General features: G+C 49.9%; 1 protein-coding gene across 1 annotated transcript in view; it reads right to left on the reverse strand.

Moving 5' to 3' along the window:
• The window catches only part of MAPKAP1 (MAPK associated protein 1), a 112,561-nt gene that overhangs the window by 40,963 nt on the left and 54,047 nt on the right, over positions 1 to 17,551 (reverse strand). The window contains exon 7 of the mRNA XM_053282117.1: positions 9,174 to 9,283. Within this exon, the coding sequence (XP_053138092.1) occupies positions 9,174 to 9,283 (110 nt within the window). The remainder of the gene's footprint in view (positions 1 to 9,173; positions 9,284 to 17,551) is intronic.

A 17,551-nucleotide genomic window follows, 5' to 3' on the forward strand; every position in this document is an offset into this window, starting at 1 on the left:
TGGCGTCGTTACATTGTTCTTTTAAATGCCAGATGAAGACCTTTCTGTTCACGCAGGCTTTAAAAAAATAAAAAAAAGTTTCAAAATGTTTCATATATATTTTGTGGCTTCTATTGTAATCTGTTTGCTTTGTGTTACATGTTTTAACGGGATGCACTTGTTGTGAGCTGCCCAGAGAACAATTTGTTATGGGGCAGCTGACTAAGTTTTTATATAACAACGAGTATTAATCATTAATAATTATTAATAAATATTTATTATTATTATTAATTAATTATTCCTATTATTGGATTGCAAGCCCTTTTGGGACAGGCAACCATCATATTTATTACTACCGATATACTGCTTTTCAGCCAGAAAGTTCTCAAAATTGTTCACCTAGAAAAACAAGCTAACTGGCACAAAGAAGGTTCCCTGGCCTCAGAGGATTCGCCACCTAAAGAGAGGCACGGAGCAGACGCCAGCAACAGCTACCGGAAGGCAGCTGTGCTGGATTCGAACAGGGACACTCGCTCGCCCCTGTTGCATACAAAGGAATCGTCAGCTGAAAAGTTAGCAGGGCCTTATCCATCCATCCATCCAACAAAGAGCAAGTTGATCTCCAAGATAGGACGGAGAGAGATTCCTGCCTGCAACCTTGGAGAAGCCACTGCCAGTCTGTGAAGGCAATACTGAGCTAGATGGACCAAGGGTCTGACTCAGTATATGGCAGCTTCCTATGTTCCGATCACCTGCCTCACAACGCTGTCGTTAAGGATGGCACCCGGATCATCTCTGGGAAGCATTTGGTATGTTCAAGCAACACAATCCAAATGCAACAGAATATTATTGCTCCTGGGATTTCTCCACCATGCCCCTGAGTTGGAGAAGGACCCGGGGTTTTCAGAGATCCCTGGAGGGATTCTGAAATTTAAGTCCCTGTTTTACTATAGGGCTCTACAGTTTTATTCGTTTTTGTGTTTCTATCGATTTTTAACTCTTTATTTCCATCTGCTTGGATCCATAGGACATTGTTTCACTTCTATAGTCCGTGTTTTCCTGACTGGTTCTTACTGTAGATCAATGGTGACAGTTGCAGCTATGTTTAATTGCCGTTTTAAAAAATGGGTTATTTTTATTGTTGCTACGGCCTCTTGGATTGAATGACCTTCTGCCCCTATGCTGTGTATTTTTATCAGTTTTTGCTATGGTCAAGTGACGAATGCAAACAAACAATCAACAAATATTTATATACTGTATCGCTTTTCAACAAAAGTTTCCAAAGCGGCTTACATAGAGAAATAACAAATAAACAAATAAGATAAATAAGTTGGATCCCTGACCCCGAAGGGCTCACAGTCGAAGAAGAAACATAGGATAGACCCCAGCAACAGTCACTGGAGGTCCTGTGCTGGGGGTGGATAAGGCCAGTTACTCTCCCCCTGCTCAATAAAGAGAATCACCATGTTAAAAAGGTGCCTCTTTGCCCAGTTAGCAGATAAAAATCTATCTATTATAGAACCCGTGCTGGGAACGTGTATGTTGCCAACTGCATGAAAGATCCCATCAGGACAGGCAGAGGTTGGACTAGGAAACAGAAAAATCCCTTCTATAGCTTTCATGAATGAGGGTGCAGCGTGCATTTTCTAACTGGGAATGGGAAGCTCAGTGGGAGAGCGTTGGCTTAACACGCAGAAGGCTCCCGGTTCCCTCCCTGGCAGCATCTCCAGGCAGGGTTGGGAGAGACTCCAGCCTGAAACTTTGGAGAGCTGCTGCCAGTCAGAGTGGACAACCCTGAGTTAGACAGACCAAGGGTCTGACTCAGTCGGTGGCAGCTTCTTAACTGTTCCTCAGAGGCTTCAGAAGCCACCCTTGGGGCTTCTCCTCTTGGCACTACTTGAAGAGGGCCTCCACTTCGTTTCAATTCTCGGCCCATTCAAACACGTTTCGGCAGCGACGGGAGCGTGATGAATGGCGGACTTGAGAAAGATCCATTCCAATAGAATCAAAATGATTTTCCATCACGCTCCTCGCGTTTTCCATGAAAAAAGGTCATTATCCATTTGCACGCCCATTTATTGACTCCCTCGCAGCAGCCCCCCCGCCCAGATGCAATAATACATCTTATAAACTGCAAAGCAAAGACTTACTCAGCTGCAGTCATTTTTCGCCAACGCCACTTGGAACCCGTCTGCTCCTGGCCCTTTCCCGGCCGACAGGTTCCACCCAACATGAGGGCTGCGTGCAGGCCTTTCCAGTGGCCTGGGGCAGTGGGCCCTTGACTATGTCTCAACGTAGCCGGATCAGGGGGACAAGACCGCCAAGCTGCCCCTTTGGGTAAGCCACTGAAGACCACAGAGGGGAAGGGGTGTGTGTCTGATGGACCATTGTCCCAGGTGCAGTCCGTCTCACTCGCCAAGGTTGTAAGGTCATTTCCTCCCGCCCTTGGTCTGGCTAGAAATGCTTCTGGCTCTTCTGGCTTCTAGCTCGTCTAGCTTCTAGCTCTTCTAGCTTCTAGCTCTTCTGGCTAGAAATGCTTCTAGCTCTTCCTCCCATTCCGCCCGCCTGCACTTCCGCTTCTTACTGGCCTGCTCGCTAACCTCCGCAACCCCTGCAAACGGAGCCAAGAGGCGTCTTTCTAACGTGGCGATTCGCTTCTCTTTAGCAGGGGAGAGTAGCTGGCCCAACTCGCCTCCAGCACGGGGCAGTTTCTGGTTCCTACCTTGGTGGTTATTTAGACAGCAAGCCCTTTCGGGACAGGGAGCCATCTTGCGGGTTATCTACAGGAACATCCGAAGCTGCCATATACTGAGTCAGACCATTGGTCCATCTAGCTCAGTGCTGTCCACCCAGACTGGCAGCGGCTTCTCCAAGGTTGCAGGCAGGAATCTCTCTCAGCCCCATCTTGGATATGCTTCCAGGGAGGGAAGTGGGAACCTAGATGCTCTTCCCAGAGAGGCTCCATCCCCTAAGGGTGTGAGCATCTTCCAGTTCTCGCACTTCTAGTCTCCCATTCAAATGCAACCAGGGTGGACCTTGCTTAGCTAAGGGGACAAGTCATGCTTGCTGCCACAAGACCAGCTCTCCTCTCCTAATGTCTCTAAGCAAACCGCTTTGAGAACTTTTGCTGAGAAATGTTTGCAACCGTTGTCCCTCCACTCTCCGCATCTGCTCTTTTTCAAACTGGCCGGCCCATTTCTCTGCGATCTCCCTTCCTAATCCCACGGCCTCTGCTTCTGAGCTCGCTCCAGCTGCCCCATAGGCAGATTTCTCATCGCAGACTGTGGCCTGCCTCAAGATGACTCTTTTGCGGATCTGTCTCAGTTCTCTGCCTCAGTCCAATTGTGCTCGCCATGCAGTTCCCTGCGACATATCTTGGAGAGGTGAGATCATAGGAACATAGGAAGCTGCCATATAAGACCCTTGGTCCATCTAGCTCAGTATTGTCTACACAGACTGGCAGCGGCTTCTCCAAGGCTGCAGGCAGGAATCTCTCTCCGTCCTATCTTGGAGATCAACTTGCTCTTTGTTGCTTGGATTGTGGGTCCTCGATGAGAAGTGACTCTTGATTCCTATGTGACACTGGATTTATTATTGGGAGACCGATATTCATTAACACAGGGGTTCCCAACCAGTGGTATTCTCGTTGCTGCTGAACTACAACTCCCAACACCCCCAGCTACCATAAATTGTAGCCGGGGATGGTGGGAGTTTATTTTATTTATTTATTTAGTGCATTTTTATACCACCCTAACCCAAGGTCTCAGTTGTAGTTGTAGTTGAGCTGGAGTACCACCTATCGGGAACGCCTGCTTTAACCTAAGCCACTGTGGAAGACCAGCTCATGGTTGAAACACATCTAGTTCCTCTAAAGAATGGATGGTCTAACTTCCTTAAAGGAACAAACTGCAAGTTTCAGGTGACTGCCATGACTTCTTCTCGTGAGAATTTTCGTCTTGTCCTTTTGAGGAAAGATCTGGTCTCATCCGATCACATTTGATTGCGTCCGATTCGTGAACGTGATATGAAACCCATTTTGCACTACTGGAAGTACTCCTTAAATGGACTTTAATGTTAATGTGGCAATTTTGGGTATAGGTGGATGCTTGCTGGTATACTATGGTATTATTTTTGAGTACTGAACCCATCTTTATATATAATACTATTAAAGCTCCATGCACAATCAGAATCGTATCACACATATCTTTGGATTCGTGCTGTATTTTGATTGTGTATTGTGAATCCATGAGATATGCTCCTTTTCTGTTTCTCTCCAGTGCCACATATCCAAAACAAGCACTACAAGACTGCTTCCAAATTAGACTTCTGTCTGATGTTCAACTGGATGCTGGTTAGATGCAGACAATTCTCGCTCGGTAGAAATGGACAGCATTTCTCCTGTCCCGCCACAAGGAGAGCAGACGGCGGAAGGCAGACAAATCACTTACAGTTTCTTTGAGAGATAGAAGATCATCGATCCGTAGTTGTCTCTGTGATTTTGACGGCACCTGCAATCCCGGGCTTGTTCTGACCCGCTTTCTTCCCCCACCCCCTATATTGAATCAAAGCAGGGCTGAGAAGCCTACAGCAAGGTTTTGATTCAAAATGGGGTGGGGCGATCGAAGGGGGGAAAAAAATCTCGCCAGCACTGCCAGCAAATCCACGCAAAGGAACGAAAAGAATGAAAATAAAATAGAGAAAGGCTAGGAAGAAAAATCAACTCCAGGCAGTAATATTAATATTATTACAAATATTAATATAACATAAAAATATAACCAATATTAATATTTGTCAACCGCCTAGCGCCTTTGGAGTCAGGCGGTATATGAAATAAATAAAATAAAAATATTAAACAGAGAAACGGAAAGAGGCCGCTGCCCTGCCGCCATCTTGGCCCCTCCTCCCGTGGCAGCGACAGAAGGGTGTGCTTAGCTGCCACGGCAGTAGGGAATTTCAGAGCGGAATCCCAAGGTTCATTTGTCACTACCAACTCTATCTGTCACTGCTAAGCTCATGCTTGAGGAGGTCGGGAAAGGTTGGAGGCAACAAGGGCCGGAACGGCATTTCTGCACAAAAGTCGGGAAGGGAGAGGCTGAGAAGGTCACTGATTCAGAAAAAGTAACTTTGAGAGGAGAGAGAGGAAGAAGGCTATGGCATCAGTCTGTGTGTATATGTATATGTGTGTGTGTGTGTACACACACACTCCTTAGAATAGGCAATATTGAGCTAGATGCTCAAAGGCAAGATCGCACCGTGGGCAACGGACCCGGTGCTAGGAACACAGAAAGCTGCCTTATATTGAGTCGGACCATTGGTCCGCTGAGTGGCACTCCAAGGTTGCAGGCAGGAGTCTTTCCCACCCCTACCTGGAGATGCTGCCAGGGACGGAACCCGTGACCTTCTCTAAGCCAGCAAGTGCTCTTCCGCTCAGCTATGGCCCCATCCCTTATCTTACAGCGCTCACATGCCGTCACCCATCCAAATCCAAACCAAGGTAGACCCTGCTTAGCAAAGGGGGCCATCCAAGCTCGCTGCTGCAAGACCAGCTCTCCTCCCAATATCATGCCAGGCTCTGATTTTGGCGGCAGTGAAATTGGCCGCTCAGGCCCCAGTGGTCTCAGCGTCATGTTCCCCCCAAAAGAGAATCTTTCTTCTGGAAATCAAGAGCCGTCCTGTCAAGTCGACCAGCTCCAGAAGCGCCCGGAGAGAAGCAGAGCTCAGATGCTGCACGGCTTCTCCTGGGGCCGGCAAGAGGGTGGCTCGAACAGCTGACGCTAAGCAAACACTTTTTGCAAGGAGAGACGTTTGACCCCCAGGAAACGTATCAAAGTCACCCGGAACAACAACAACAACAACAACAAAAGGCAATTGTGAACAAAAGGGGTGGGTGGGGTGGGAGAAGGTGTTGACGGTGGCGGGGTGGTGATGGTGGGTGGGGGGAGAGAAAAAAGCGGCACCCCATTCATCGCGGCTAACGACTTGTTCATTATGAGTGATGATGGATAAAGACTTCTCACGCTGCGCTGAAATCAAGATTTATGCGCTTTGTTTCGCTCTCGCAACTTGTGGGAAGATCATCATCATCTAATTCTATCTCTGCGGCCAGCGATGGGCATCCGGAGAGCCGGTTATCAAACGGAGCAGTCAGCTGGCACGGGCCGGAACGTGCGGCTGGCACATCTGGACGGAGCCGCCAGAAGCCCCGGGTGAAGGATGGCGCCTGGCACGGGGCCAAATCGCTTGCCGACGCTAGCAGGTTCTCCGCGGCGGCCACCCCTACCAGCCCCGTTCTCTCTCTCTCGCTCTCTCTCTTTACGAGAATCAGATTTTCACTGCTTCATTCAATTGCTCTCCACTGCCATTTTTTACCGCTCTTATCGTTCCCTGGGAATATGGCCTTGAGACAGCTCAGCCGTGTCCTTCGCTGCGTTATCTCTTCTAACTTTTATTAAAACTTCAGCCTTCATCTGAAGATAGCTAATTAAATCCGTGACAGATTATAGACTCGTTTGAAGAAGAAGCAGGAGAGAGAGAGAGAGAGAGAGAGAGAGAGAGAGAGAGAGAGAGAGAGAGAGAGAGAGAGAGAGAATGGCATTCAAGTACTTTTTCTAAATAGAACCTGGGGTGGGGAATTATGTGTCTTCCCATCCTCCCCCCAACACTGTTAAAACTAAAGCGGGGAGGTGAGGAGAGAGAGAGAGAGAGAGAGAGAGAGAGAGAGAGAGAGAGAGAAGGAGCGTTTCATTCATTTAACAAAGACAAGATGCTTATCTCGAACTAGTCTATAGATAGGTTTATATTAAAGTTCTTTGTGGTGAGACAGGACCCCGCACCATTTCTCACCACAATTATTTCTCGATGCTGGAAGCGATTTTCTCAGCCTCGAGGCTTTAAGGACAGGGCGCCTAACGTGGACGGAAAGCGCAGACCGGCGAGGAGGGCCCATCTGCGACTCAAGGCTAGAACTCTGGGAGCTTCCTTGCAGGGTTCGAAAGACAGGGGCATCCTAGACAGCCTTCCTAGGGTGGAAGCGTGGATGTGTGCAAGCTTTCATTGGGAGACTTATGAACACAGGGACAGCCCTGCTGGATCAGGCCTATCTAGTCCAGCATCCTGTTTCATACAGTGGCCCATCAGATGCCTTCAAGAAGCCCACAGGCAAGAGGGTGAGAACATGCCCTCTCTCCTGCTGTTGCTCCCCTGCAACCGGTATTGAGAAGCATCTTGCCTCTCAGGCTGGAGGTGGCCTAGAGCCCCAGACTAGTATCCATTGATAGGCCTGTCCTCTGTGAATTTGTCTAAGCCCCGTTTCAGGCCATCCAAGGTCGTGGCCATCACCACATCCTGTGGCAGAGAATCCCAGAGGTTAACGGAATCCGCTCTTCCAATTTCGGAAGCCCGAAAGGGGGTTTCACAAGGAGCACAACTTTTTACTGACCAGCCCAAATATGCAATGTTGATTCAGACGAGAGTCTTACTGCGGCTTCAATAGAACTCCCAGGTTCCGCATGCCCCGGATCAAATCCTTATGTCTTAGGGCATCGCTCTGCAATGGTAGTGACGCTGCGCGGGAAACGGGAGAGTGCAAGATAGGCAAAAGTGGCGCCGCCTTTGGCTCAAACCGGCTCTGCCCTTTGATTGGAAAGTGCAAGAAATGAAGGTGTTGGAGGAACTGGTTGCGAGGAGGCCGCTAAACCTGGGTGTCGGGACTCTTCCCCAGCGCCCAGCAGGGCAGGGCACTCACCTGACCGGGAGGCAAGGAGATCAACAGCCGGGATAGCCCGGCTGTGCACAAAGCCAATGGCAACCATGCTGGGAGGCAGGGGAGGGTGAGGAAGCTGGGAAGATGGCCGCCCTTGACTGGGCCAGAATGGCCCAACAAGCTGTTGCCAGGAACTAGCAGGTCCATCCGCTCTGCAGAGACCCTGGGAGGAGCAAGGCATTCTGTCTCCCTGGCAGATGGAGGAGGAACAGGGTGCTCTGAAGCCCCTCCCCATCCTCCTGAGGCCTGTGTGCCCAGGGTCTGTGAATCTTGTGCAGAGGAAACGCCTCACTGGGAGTATGGGTGCACACACACACACACACACACACACACACACACACAGGGGCGGCCTTTCCATGAGGCCAGGTGAGGCAGTTGCTTCAGGCGGCAGACCACTGGGGTGGCAAGATGCCCCTCTCCATCACCACTGGGGCAGCTCTTCGGGACCGACTGGCCCCTTGCTTTGCAAGGAGGAGAGGAGAGGCAACCTTCCCTCCTCCCTGCCCACATGCCACTTCCCAAGCTTGCAAGGGCCGGTTTCGGAAGGGGTGTGGCCTCCACCCGGCATGTGGGGCGGCGACATTTCGCACCTCCCCTCAGGGCCGCAATAGTTTCAGCTGCCCGCGAGGACACGTGTTCGGAATTACAGGCTCCGGCACCAATGTCCACGCATAAGGAGGCCGCGAGTTCTTTGGCGGAGGACTTCCTAATTCCCAGAACGGCCAAAACGCAGGTCTCCGGCGCCACATGAGGCCGACGGCTTCTTCAAATAAAACCCCTCTCTGCCTTTCCCTACCTTAGAGTTGCAGAGGGGGAAACGTTGCACCCGGAACAGGCTTCCGGTCTACGGCTAGTAATGCAACTGGCTTCCAAATAATTACCATGAGGTTTTGCGCATGCACCATTTGGGAGGACAACGACGGCGTCGTAAATGTAAAAAACGTACATTAAAACGCCGAAAACTGAAGGCTCTTTCACATTTCCAAATGGCTGCGGACCAAAGGATGTCAGAGCAATACTCCAAAGCGGGGCCTCCTGCAGAGGCTGGACTACAACTCCCATCATCCCCTGCTTGGGGGGGTGGCCACTGGGGATGATGGGAGTTGTAGTCCGGCAAGAGCCAGAGGGCCAAAGCTGTGCCACCCTGGTCAAAAGGATCAGGGACTGGGATCTTGCCACCGAGGCCGGGCTGGCACTCTGATTATTGGCGTCTCTGCCATACAAGACCAGGAACGGATGTGCCAACTTGTGCAGTTTGGCGGCAGCTGGTAGATGTGCTAGGGTAGGAGGGGGAAAAAATCCATGCGCGGCTCACTGGGAAAAAGCCAACGAGCATTTCTTTTTTACGGCCGCAGCAAACAATCGGGATTGTCAGGAAAGACACAGATAATGAAAACGCCCCTTGACGAACGAGCGTAATAAGAGTCCCCACCTGTGCCCCGCTGGGATCCTTTTCTCCGCTTCAAAGCCTTCTGCAAGATGTCCTTCATGGTCACCTTCATACTGTCCACCTGGATCAGCGAGAACCCATGCACAGCATTTCTGCAAGGCGGAGAGAGGGAGAGAGAATGTGATACACGCCCACCACACGTGCAAAGACACCACCATGTTATTGCAAACGGTCACCAGAGGGCAGTTCACGGCAGACACAGTCAAAGGACCGTCCTCCAGCCCATTGGGTTGTTTCGAGGAGAGAAAGAAGGAACAGAATCTCATTCTTGAACGCATTCAGGTCGGGCAGAGAGCTGCAGATTCAGCTCAACACCTTCGACGGCAGAAAGGCCTTGTGCCAGGAGAAACCCTTCCTGCAGGGAGCTCAGCTGGAAAAGGCTGGCTCTCCTTGGAGTTCGAATCCTGCTGGCAGATCTGCACTTGGGATTTCATGAGGATCTGGAAAGGTGGTTTCACTACAGAAAGCAATTGCTATGGGCATGCCACCTCCCCACTGCAGAGGGACGGGGAGGAGGTAATTCCGATGGAATCCTAAGCTTGTCTATGCTCTGGATAGCGTCAGAACACGGGGACGTTAGGGGTGTGGTCAGTGTCCATCACTGCATGGATTGGAAAACCAATGTTGGCAACCCCAAGGCAACCATGATGGTCCAAGTGAGGTTTGCCATGCCTCCCAAAATTCCAGGTTTCACCCGGATTTTAAGCACCTCATCCCGATTGCTTAGCCCCCATGACATCATATGCAAATTGGGCGCCCGGATTTGGAAAGCCGGAAGACAGCAACCCTAGGGCTGTGAAGCCTTGCAGGAGGTTCCCCTTCCTCCCTGGCACTTGTCGGGATTCTGTTACAGCAGCATCCCAAGCGGTAGTTTCCCCCATTCCAGCAGTATCCCAGCTGCCAGAGGCCTTGGGAAATTCAGCTTTCCCAGGGCACCTGATGTCCACACTAAGGACTTGGGCACTGTGAGAAAAACTGCATGATCAAAGGGTTCTGGCACCTGAGACGCTGCTGTATTAAAGTTAGAACAGGTCAAGCGAGGACTTTAGCATGGCCTGGTTGCTGGAGTTAACTGCTGCTGCCAGGCTGGTGAGGAAAACTGGAAGAGGATCCAAATGGGGTCAAATGGAGCTCACAAACACCCTGAAGCATTTTCCTATCCGGGGGAAGAAATGGCTTGTTTGGCCAAGCCCCAGTCCTGAATCAAACCAGTGGCAGGGTGTGTGTGTGTGTGCGCATTTTGCCCATCACAACACCTCTCGCTATCTCAGATTCTTGGACTTCTGGCCACGGTGCATAAAACCTTTTTTTTTTTTTAAAACCTTTTAGCATCTTATTTATTTTTTATTCACCGTTAAATGTCTACACCGCCTTTCATTAAAACCATCTCAAGGCGGTGCACATGGAAGTTAGAACCAGACTACAAAATGTACACAATCAGCTAGAATATAAAAGGACAGATCTCATTAAAAGATTTTAAAAGAAGGGCAATATAACCAAAAAAAGATACAAAGCAGCAGGAAGAGGAACAATCATATACAAGCCTGGGTAAAAAAAAAGCCAAGATTTCCCACGCTTTCTAAAAACAGAGGAAGAGGGCACACATTTTATTTTATTTTTTAAAAGGGTTAAAAGGCACACTTATGGCATTAGACCTTTTTTGGGTGGGGGCCGGGCACCTGGTTAAAAGGCAAACTTACCACACAAACTTAATTGGTTAAAAAGGCAAGATGTTGGCACTGCCACCGGAAAGGCGATGGACACTTTGTGGTTTTGCCTGAACTTGCATCCCCACAGAGTGGATGGCTACCGGCCAGGCCCTGTCTCCCCGACCAAACGCTGAATTTGCATGGAACGAACTGCAGTTATTTTTGGCACAGAGTGAGGGCAGAGCGGTCTCAACCGCTCTCGGAGGCCGAAGACAGCTCACCACGGCGAGGTCGGTGGACTCGGGCTGTACAGTACATGGTGGCGTACCACGCCGCCCTTGGCGATGCTCCAAAGTAAACGTTAAGAAAATGAGTTGGAAAAATACAGGAGGGAAGCCAAAGAGAAAATACAGGGAGTGGGGCGGGAGGAGAGACGCCAAGGTAAAATAAAAAGAGAGGTGACCCCAAGGCGAGGAAAAAGCCACGCTCGTTCTGAAACGGCCACAGATCTGTTCATTTCTTTGCTGCTCTAAACGGCTTTTGGAGAGCCGCTGAAGCCAAAAGGCAGAGACAACTTTGACTGGGCTTGACTAATGTACTGTTTGAAGAGCCAGGGTGAGTTTATAGGGTCATAAGAAGCTAGGAAGAGCCCTGCGGGATCAGACTAAAGGTCCAGCATCTTTCAGTGATCAAGCATCTGCTTTGCATGCAGAAGGTCCCAGGTTCAGTCCCTGGCAGCATCTCCAGGTAGTTCTGGGAGAGACGTCTGCCTGAAACCTTGGAGAGTTGCTGCCAGTCAGTGTAGACAGTCCTGAGCTAGATGGACTCAGTAGATGGCAGCTTCTAGACTGCCTGTTCTAGATGGGGTTGCACTCCCGCCGAAGAACCAGGTTCGCAGCTTGTGGGTGCTCATCAATCCAACACGGTCGCTAGAGGCTCAAGTGGCCTCTTTGGCTCAGAGCACATTTTATCCGCTTTGGCTGATACACCAACTACTAGGGAGAGGGCTTTCTCAGTGGTTGCACCCCATTTATGGAATAGCCTCCCCAGTGAGGTTCGACTGGCTTCATCATTTTGTTCTTTTAGATGCCAGTTGAAGACCTTTTTGTTCACTCTGGCCCTTTTAAATTTTGATTTTTAGATTTGATTTTTAAAACTGACTTTTAAAAAGTTTTAAAATGGTTTTGTATTGTGTATGTGTGTTGCGATTTCATGTGTTATGTGTTTCTACTTGATGTTTTAAGGCTGTGCTGTGAGCCGCCCAGAGCACAACTTGTTATGGGGCAGCTAACAAATCGAGTTTATTATTTTATTCTTACTGCTCCACTCCAAATGTGGCCAACCAGATGCCTCTGGGAAGGCCACGAGAACAACCTGAAGACAACAGCCCTCTCTTATCTGTCCCTAGTAGATGGTACTCTGAGGCAGACTGTTCCTGACAATGGAGGCTCCATATAGTTATCTGAGCTATTACTCACTGCCCCTTTTCTCCTTCTCAAAAGGAACCTGTCCTAATCCCATTTTAAACAAATCCAAATGGTTTATCTAGTCCAGAATCCAGATTCCTGTGGGCCAAGCAGAGGCTTTAGGGAACCCAAAAACATATTGTGCAAACAGGAGGCTCCTCTTTTCCCACTGTCTTCCAGAAACAGGTATCTGCAACCACTGAATATGGAAGCTCAATTTAGCAATCATGGCAAGGAGCTGTAGTTATTGCCCTCTCGGAATCTGTCGGTTTTCCTTTTAAACTGTCAAAGCTAGCTAGCGTGGCAGGGAACCTGAGCCAACACAATGTAATGGCACAGCTTCTCCTGGACTGGACCACTACAGGTTGCGGGGGGAGGCTGTCATGCAGCTGAATCTCTCCCCGTCTAGAAAGAAATGCCCGGCAGGTCCATATCTAGCATAGAAGAAGGGTTGACCTTGGCCTTCCCAATATGCTACTTTTTGCTATGTCTACGTGGGGTGGGGCTCTCCGCGGGGGGAAGCATTTGGAACATGTGGCCCCTCCATCAGCCTGAAGCGGTATAGTCCAGAAGAGGCTTTTCAGCTTGGCTCCCACCAGTTCTATAAAGCTGGCCCCTCAAGGAACGAGTCTGCAGGCCAAGAGGAGAGAGAGGACCTTGGCCATACAATCACAAACGAGACGACGACGTTCCCACTTGGCACTGCAAAGATTTTGCAAAGAGGACCTCTTTCTCTCCCGGGGGCTCCAGCTTCCCCCCCGGCCAAAGAAAAACAGCCCCTTAAAAGAAAAAGAAAAACGTCGGAGAGGGAATAAAACTTTAACTTGGCTGGGCTTGGCGTCCGTGCGCTCCGCAGCCTGAGAACTGTCAAGTTAATTGCTACGAGTGTTCCGTTACTGAATCATGGCTGAACCCTGGCCATCCTTTACCTCAGAACCTGGAGGGCATCCCAGAACCAATCTTTAAACGTTTATTTTACTGATCAAAGCAAAAGAAGAAAAACAGAGAAAGGGGGGGGGGGACCGCGGGCTGGGAGGGGGGCAGAGGAGGGGGAGAGTGCCTGGCCTTTTGACTATATTTAGTGGAACGATTTGGTAAGTGAGGCCTTGGCAGGGGCTGGGGATAGAAAGTGCAGCCTGGAATTGTAAACGCCGGGATGTTTGTTCTGGAGATGGGCCAGGCCGGGCCGTGGCGTCAATCATCAGGAGTTGAGGGTTGACAACCAGGGCCAAGCTTAGGGTGGGGTGGGGGGAGAATGTGTGTGGGGTGTTTGCTGGAAGACGGCGGCCCTAGAACTCGGCTGTCTGTGCCTGTTTCCTGAAGCATGCTGGGTAAAAGCCAAGGGGCTCAGTTTTTAATCTGGAAAGACGTCAGCGGCTCGAGGGCCCCAGCATTTTGGGAGCGCCTCCTTCCTGTCGTCTGGTCGTGATCTCTCCAGTTGGATCTTTCCATCTCTCTCGCTCTCTCTGCCTCTCGGAGCCTTCTCTGCAACTTTGCTCGCTGGTTTACGCTGCGCCTCTTACTTCAGAAGGCTTCGATGCCTCTTGTGGGTCATGCTGCTGCGTCCTCCGATTTTCAGACACATCTTGGGGGAGCAAGCATGAACAGTCCCCTTTGCCAAGCAAGGTTTGCATTTAAATGGGATACCTGTGTGAGCACTGTAAGATCTTCCCCACAGGGGATGGAGCCGCTCTGGGAAGAGCAGAAGGTTCCAAATTCCCTTCCTGGCAGCATCTCCAAGATAGGGCGGAGAGTCCTGCCTGCAACCTTGGAGAAGCCGCTGCTGGTCTGTGAAGACAATACTGAGCTAGATAGACCAATGGTCTGACTCAGTATATGGCAGCTTCCTATGTTCCTACCACATCTCTCTTTGGCCTTCCGCTCCAGGCAGACACCTGATGGTTGATGGGAGTTTCCATCAATATCAGAGGGGGGCAAACTTCCCAGCAAATCCAGTCTGCCTTAATTGTGCATCTTAGCGTGCTGATTTTTGTAAAAACTTTGCACACTAGGCACTTAATAAATATTTATTAAGTAATAAATATTTATAAAAATAATAATAAATATTAAGTGCCTCTGGCCATGCACAAGCAGGTCACAAAGGACATAACCTCCTTCTCTATATCACTCAAAGGTATACTACCTTCATACATGGAAGTTCCTTTTATCTTGCCTCATAGCTCCTTGAACTTGACCAACCATGTCTTAGGGTCAATGGCCATCGTCCCATCTTGTGGCAAGTGGTTAGAGTGTTGGAGTAGGACCGGGAAGACTCGGGTTCCAATGCCCACTCAACCATGAAACTCACTGGGTGACTCTGGGCCAGTCACGTAGCTCTCCGCCTAACCTACCTCACAGGGTTGTTGTGAGGATAAACATATCCATGTACATATCCATAAACATATCCTCAGAGGAAGAGCGGGATCTAAGTGTAATAAAATAAAATAAAATAAAATTAAATTAAATTAAATTAAATTAAAAAGAGTTGCACTGTTAATTCCCAACACACTGTGGGGTGCCCATGCTGTATGTCAGTCCTGAACTCGCCACCACTAACTCTGTTGGGCACCTTTGAGTTTGAGCCTCACGAGGGAGACAAATTTTCCTCTCCTCACTCCCGAGCCACCTCAACTGAGGAGAACTGCCTCACCAATTAACCTCATTTTGCTTGGTTTAAAGAAGCCAACCGACGGATTGTGCGAGGAGAGCCCCCTCCGGCTGGCTTCCCCCTAACCCTCTTCCCCTCCCCATCATTTTACGAAAACATACCTGGGTGACAAGGTTAAATCAAGCAAAGGAAAATCCCTGGCACTTATCATCCGCCGGCATTACTGATAAATTGCGCGGCGGAGGAATAAAGGATTACCTTCTGTATTTTTTCATTACACTTTTCTTTTGTTACAGAATACATAAATCCATTGTGGCACAATGTAATATGTATCATCGCGCTACACCTGTGGACGCTTCATAGCGGCTGCCATGTCTGTGCAGTCAGGAATGATGAGTGAACCCCCCGCGAATGTTAATGATAGTGATCATTCTGAGGTAACTTGGCTTTCCATCTTCCTTTACAGCCTCGACGCCGGAACCAGGGTGGCAAGGTTCAGGAGAGGGAAAATGGAAAGGGAAAAAGAAAAAAAAGGGAGAAAAAAAAACGGGAGGGAGAAGCGAGGAGAATGCTGTCGCCTCGGAAAAAACGTGCAGCGCCTCACCCTGGGGTTCGGTGTGGGCCAATCCATTAACGCTTGGAGGGAAAAACAAGGGGGAGATAATACAGAATGCCTTCTCTTCTTCTGACTCCACGGCTGTGTGGAAAAGTTCCCCACGACTTTGTGTTCGCTCGTAGGGTCCACGAGGCGTCGGGTTTTGGGAGGCCCGAGTCAAAATCCCAGTATAATGACGGGCTTGATTCGGTGGCTTCGGAAAAGTCGCTGCTGCTTAGAAGCTTCTAGAAGGCTGCTCTCTCCATGGCATGCCTTTTAAGGACCCATCTTTCTCGTTCTAGACCCAAGTGGATTAGAGTCGGAGAACAAAGATGTGTGTATGTTAAGGAGGTGAAAACACCTCACAGCAGGTCAAATTATAGGGGTCAAGCCCCAGTAGGTAGTGTTTTTAGAAGGCTACGGGGGTATAATTTGGTTAAAAACAGGGGGAGAAAGAAGATGGTGCTTGGGGATTTCAGGAAGGGCCCCCTTCCTTTCCCCACATAAGTGAGGCATTTTCTCACAGTCCCGGAGAGCAGTGGGGTTAGGACCAGTTCAAGAGATTTGGAGGCAGAAAATTCTGGGACTGAACCCGGCATCTTCTGCAAGCAGAGCAGAAAGAGGCAACGATGGGGAGACATGATCAAGGGGTATAAAATTATGCATGGAGTAGAGAGAGTGGACAGAGAGAAATTCTTCTCCTGCCCTCACAACACTGGGGCTATCCCCTGAAACTGGTCAGGAAATTCAGGACCGACAGACAGCACATAATTAATCTATGGAATCCCCTGCCACGGGATGCGGTGATGGCCACTAGCTTGGAAGGTTCTAGGAAGCCTCCGAATTTTCAGTTTTCAGGGGAGCAACAGCAAGAGAGAGGGTGTGCCCTCACTTCTTGCCTGTGGGCTTCTCAGAGGCAACTGGTGGGCTACTGTGGGAAAAGAGGCTGGGCTGGATGGGCCTTGGGCCTGATCCAGCAGAGTTGTGCTCTTGTTCCACTGGGCTATAATCTCACAGCACCCCGCCTCAAGCAACCCCCCCCCCCCACGTCTCTGGCTACAAGTGGACGTTTGCATGCCCGGAAAACTCTAGGCCAGTTTCTGCTCGGAAAAAGCCCAACGACAAAAGCAGCTTGTTGGGGCGCTTGATACTGGGCGAAAATCGCTCTTTTTTTGTCCCTTCCGACCCTTTTCCAGCAGAGTAAGAGACGAATGGCCGCGCTCAAAGCCAGGATGGCTACCCAGCGTCTTCTCCTCGGGCGACTTTGCCAGAGTCCGTAGGACTTGCCAGATTCTGTCACGCCTGCTTAGCCCCGGCGACGGATTGTGCCAGAAACGAAAATAAGACACAGATGTATTTCAGCACTCGGAGATGCCAGGAAGCGCGACAGCTAATGGCTTCATTTCGACCCTCCCTTACCAGCTGGTCACAGGTGGGGGGGGGGCGGGATAATGCGGTGCCTCTCCCTAATCAAACTCAATTATTTACTACTCTCTATAACCACTGAGGTGTCCATGCTCAGCCGTGATATTAAGCGTGCCGTGAGCTCTGGCCAGCAGCTGCCACGGAGTCTTCATAAGCGCAAAGTTTGCCTTGGCAAGGCTCGGGGCGAGCACAAGGTTTCTGCAAAGTCCCGCTGAAAACACGCCCGGTCTGAAAGTGGTGGTTCTCCGGGACAGCTGCAGTCTATCTGAGAGCCGATTCGGCACAGCTCACAGGAGGGGCCATTCTGTCCACTGGGCAGATCTCAGTGGTTGTCTAGGGCAGGGATTCTCAGCGTTGGGTCCCCAGATGTTATTGGACTTCAGCTCCGATAATCCCCAGTCCCAGTGGCCTTTGGTTGGGGATTATGGGAGCTGAAGTCCAGTAACATCTGGGGACTCAACGCTGAGAATCGCTGGTCTAGGGGACCAGTTCCTGGAGGCGCATAAATAGCGCCAGGATATAGCACAACCTACATAGTGTAAAAATGTACTACTGCATTTATCCAAATCAAAGACAACTCTGGATTTAAGACAACCCCCTTTCGATTAAAGAAAACC

This window comes from Hemicordylus capensis, chromosome 17, assembly GCF_027244095.1.
Source record: "Hemicordylus capensis ecotype Gifberg chromosome 17, rHemCap1.1.pri, whole genome shotgun sequence".
NCBI classification, from domain to species: Eukaryota; Metazoa; Chordata; class Lepidosauria; order Squamata; family Cordylidae; genus Hemicordylus; species Hemicordylus capensis.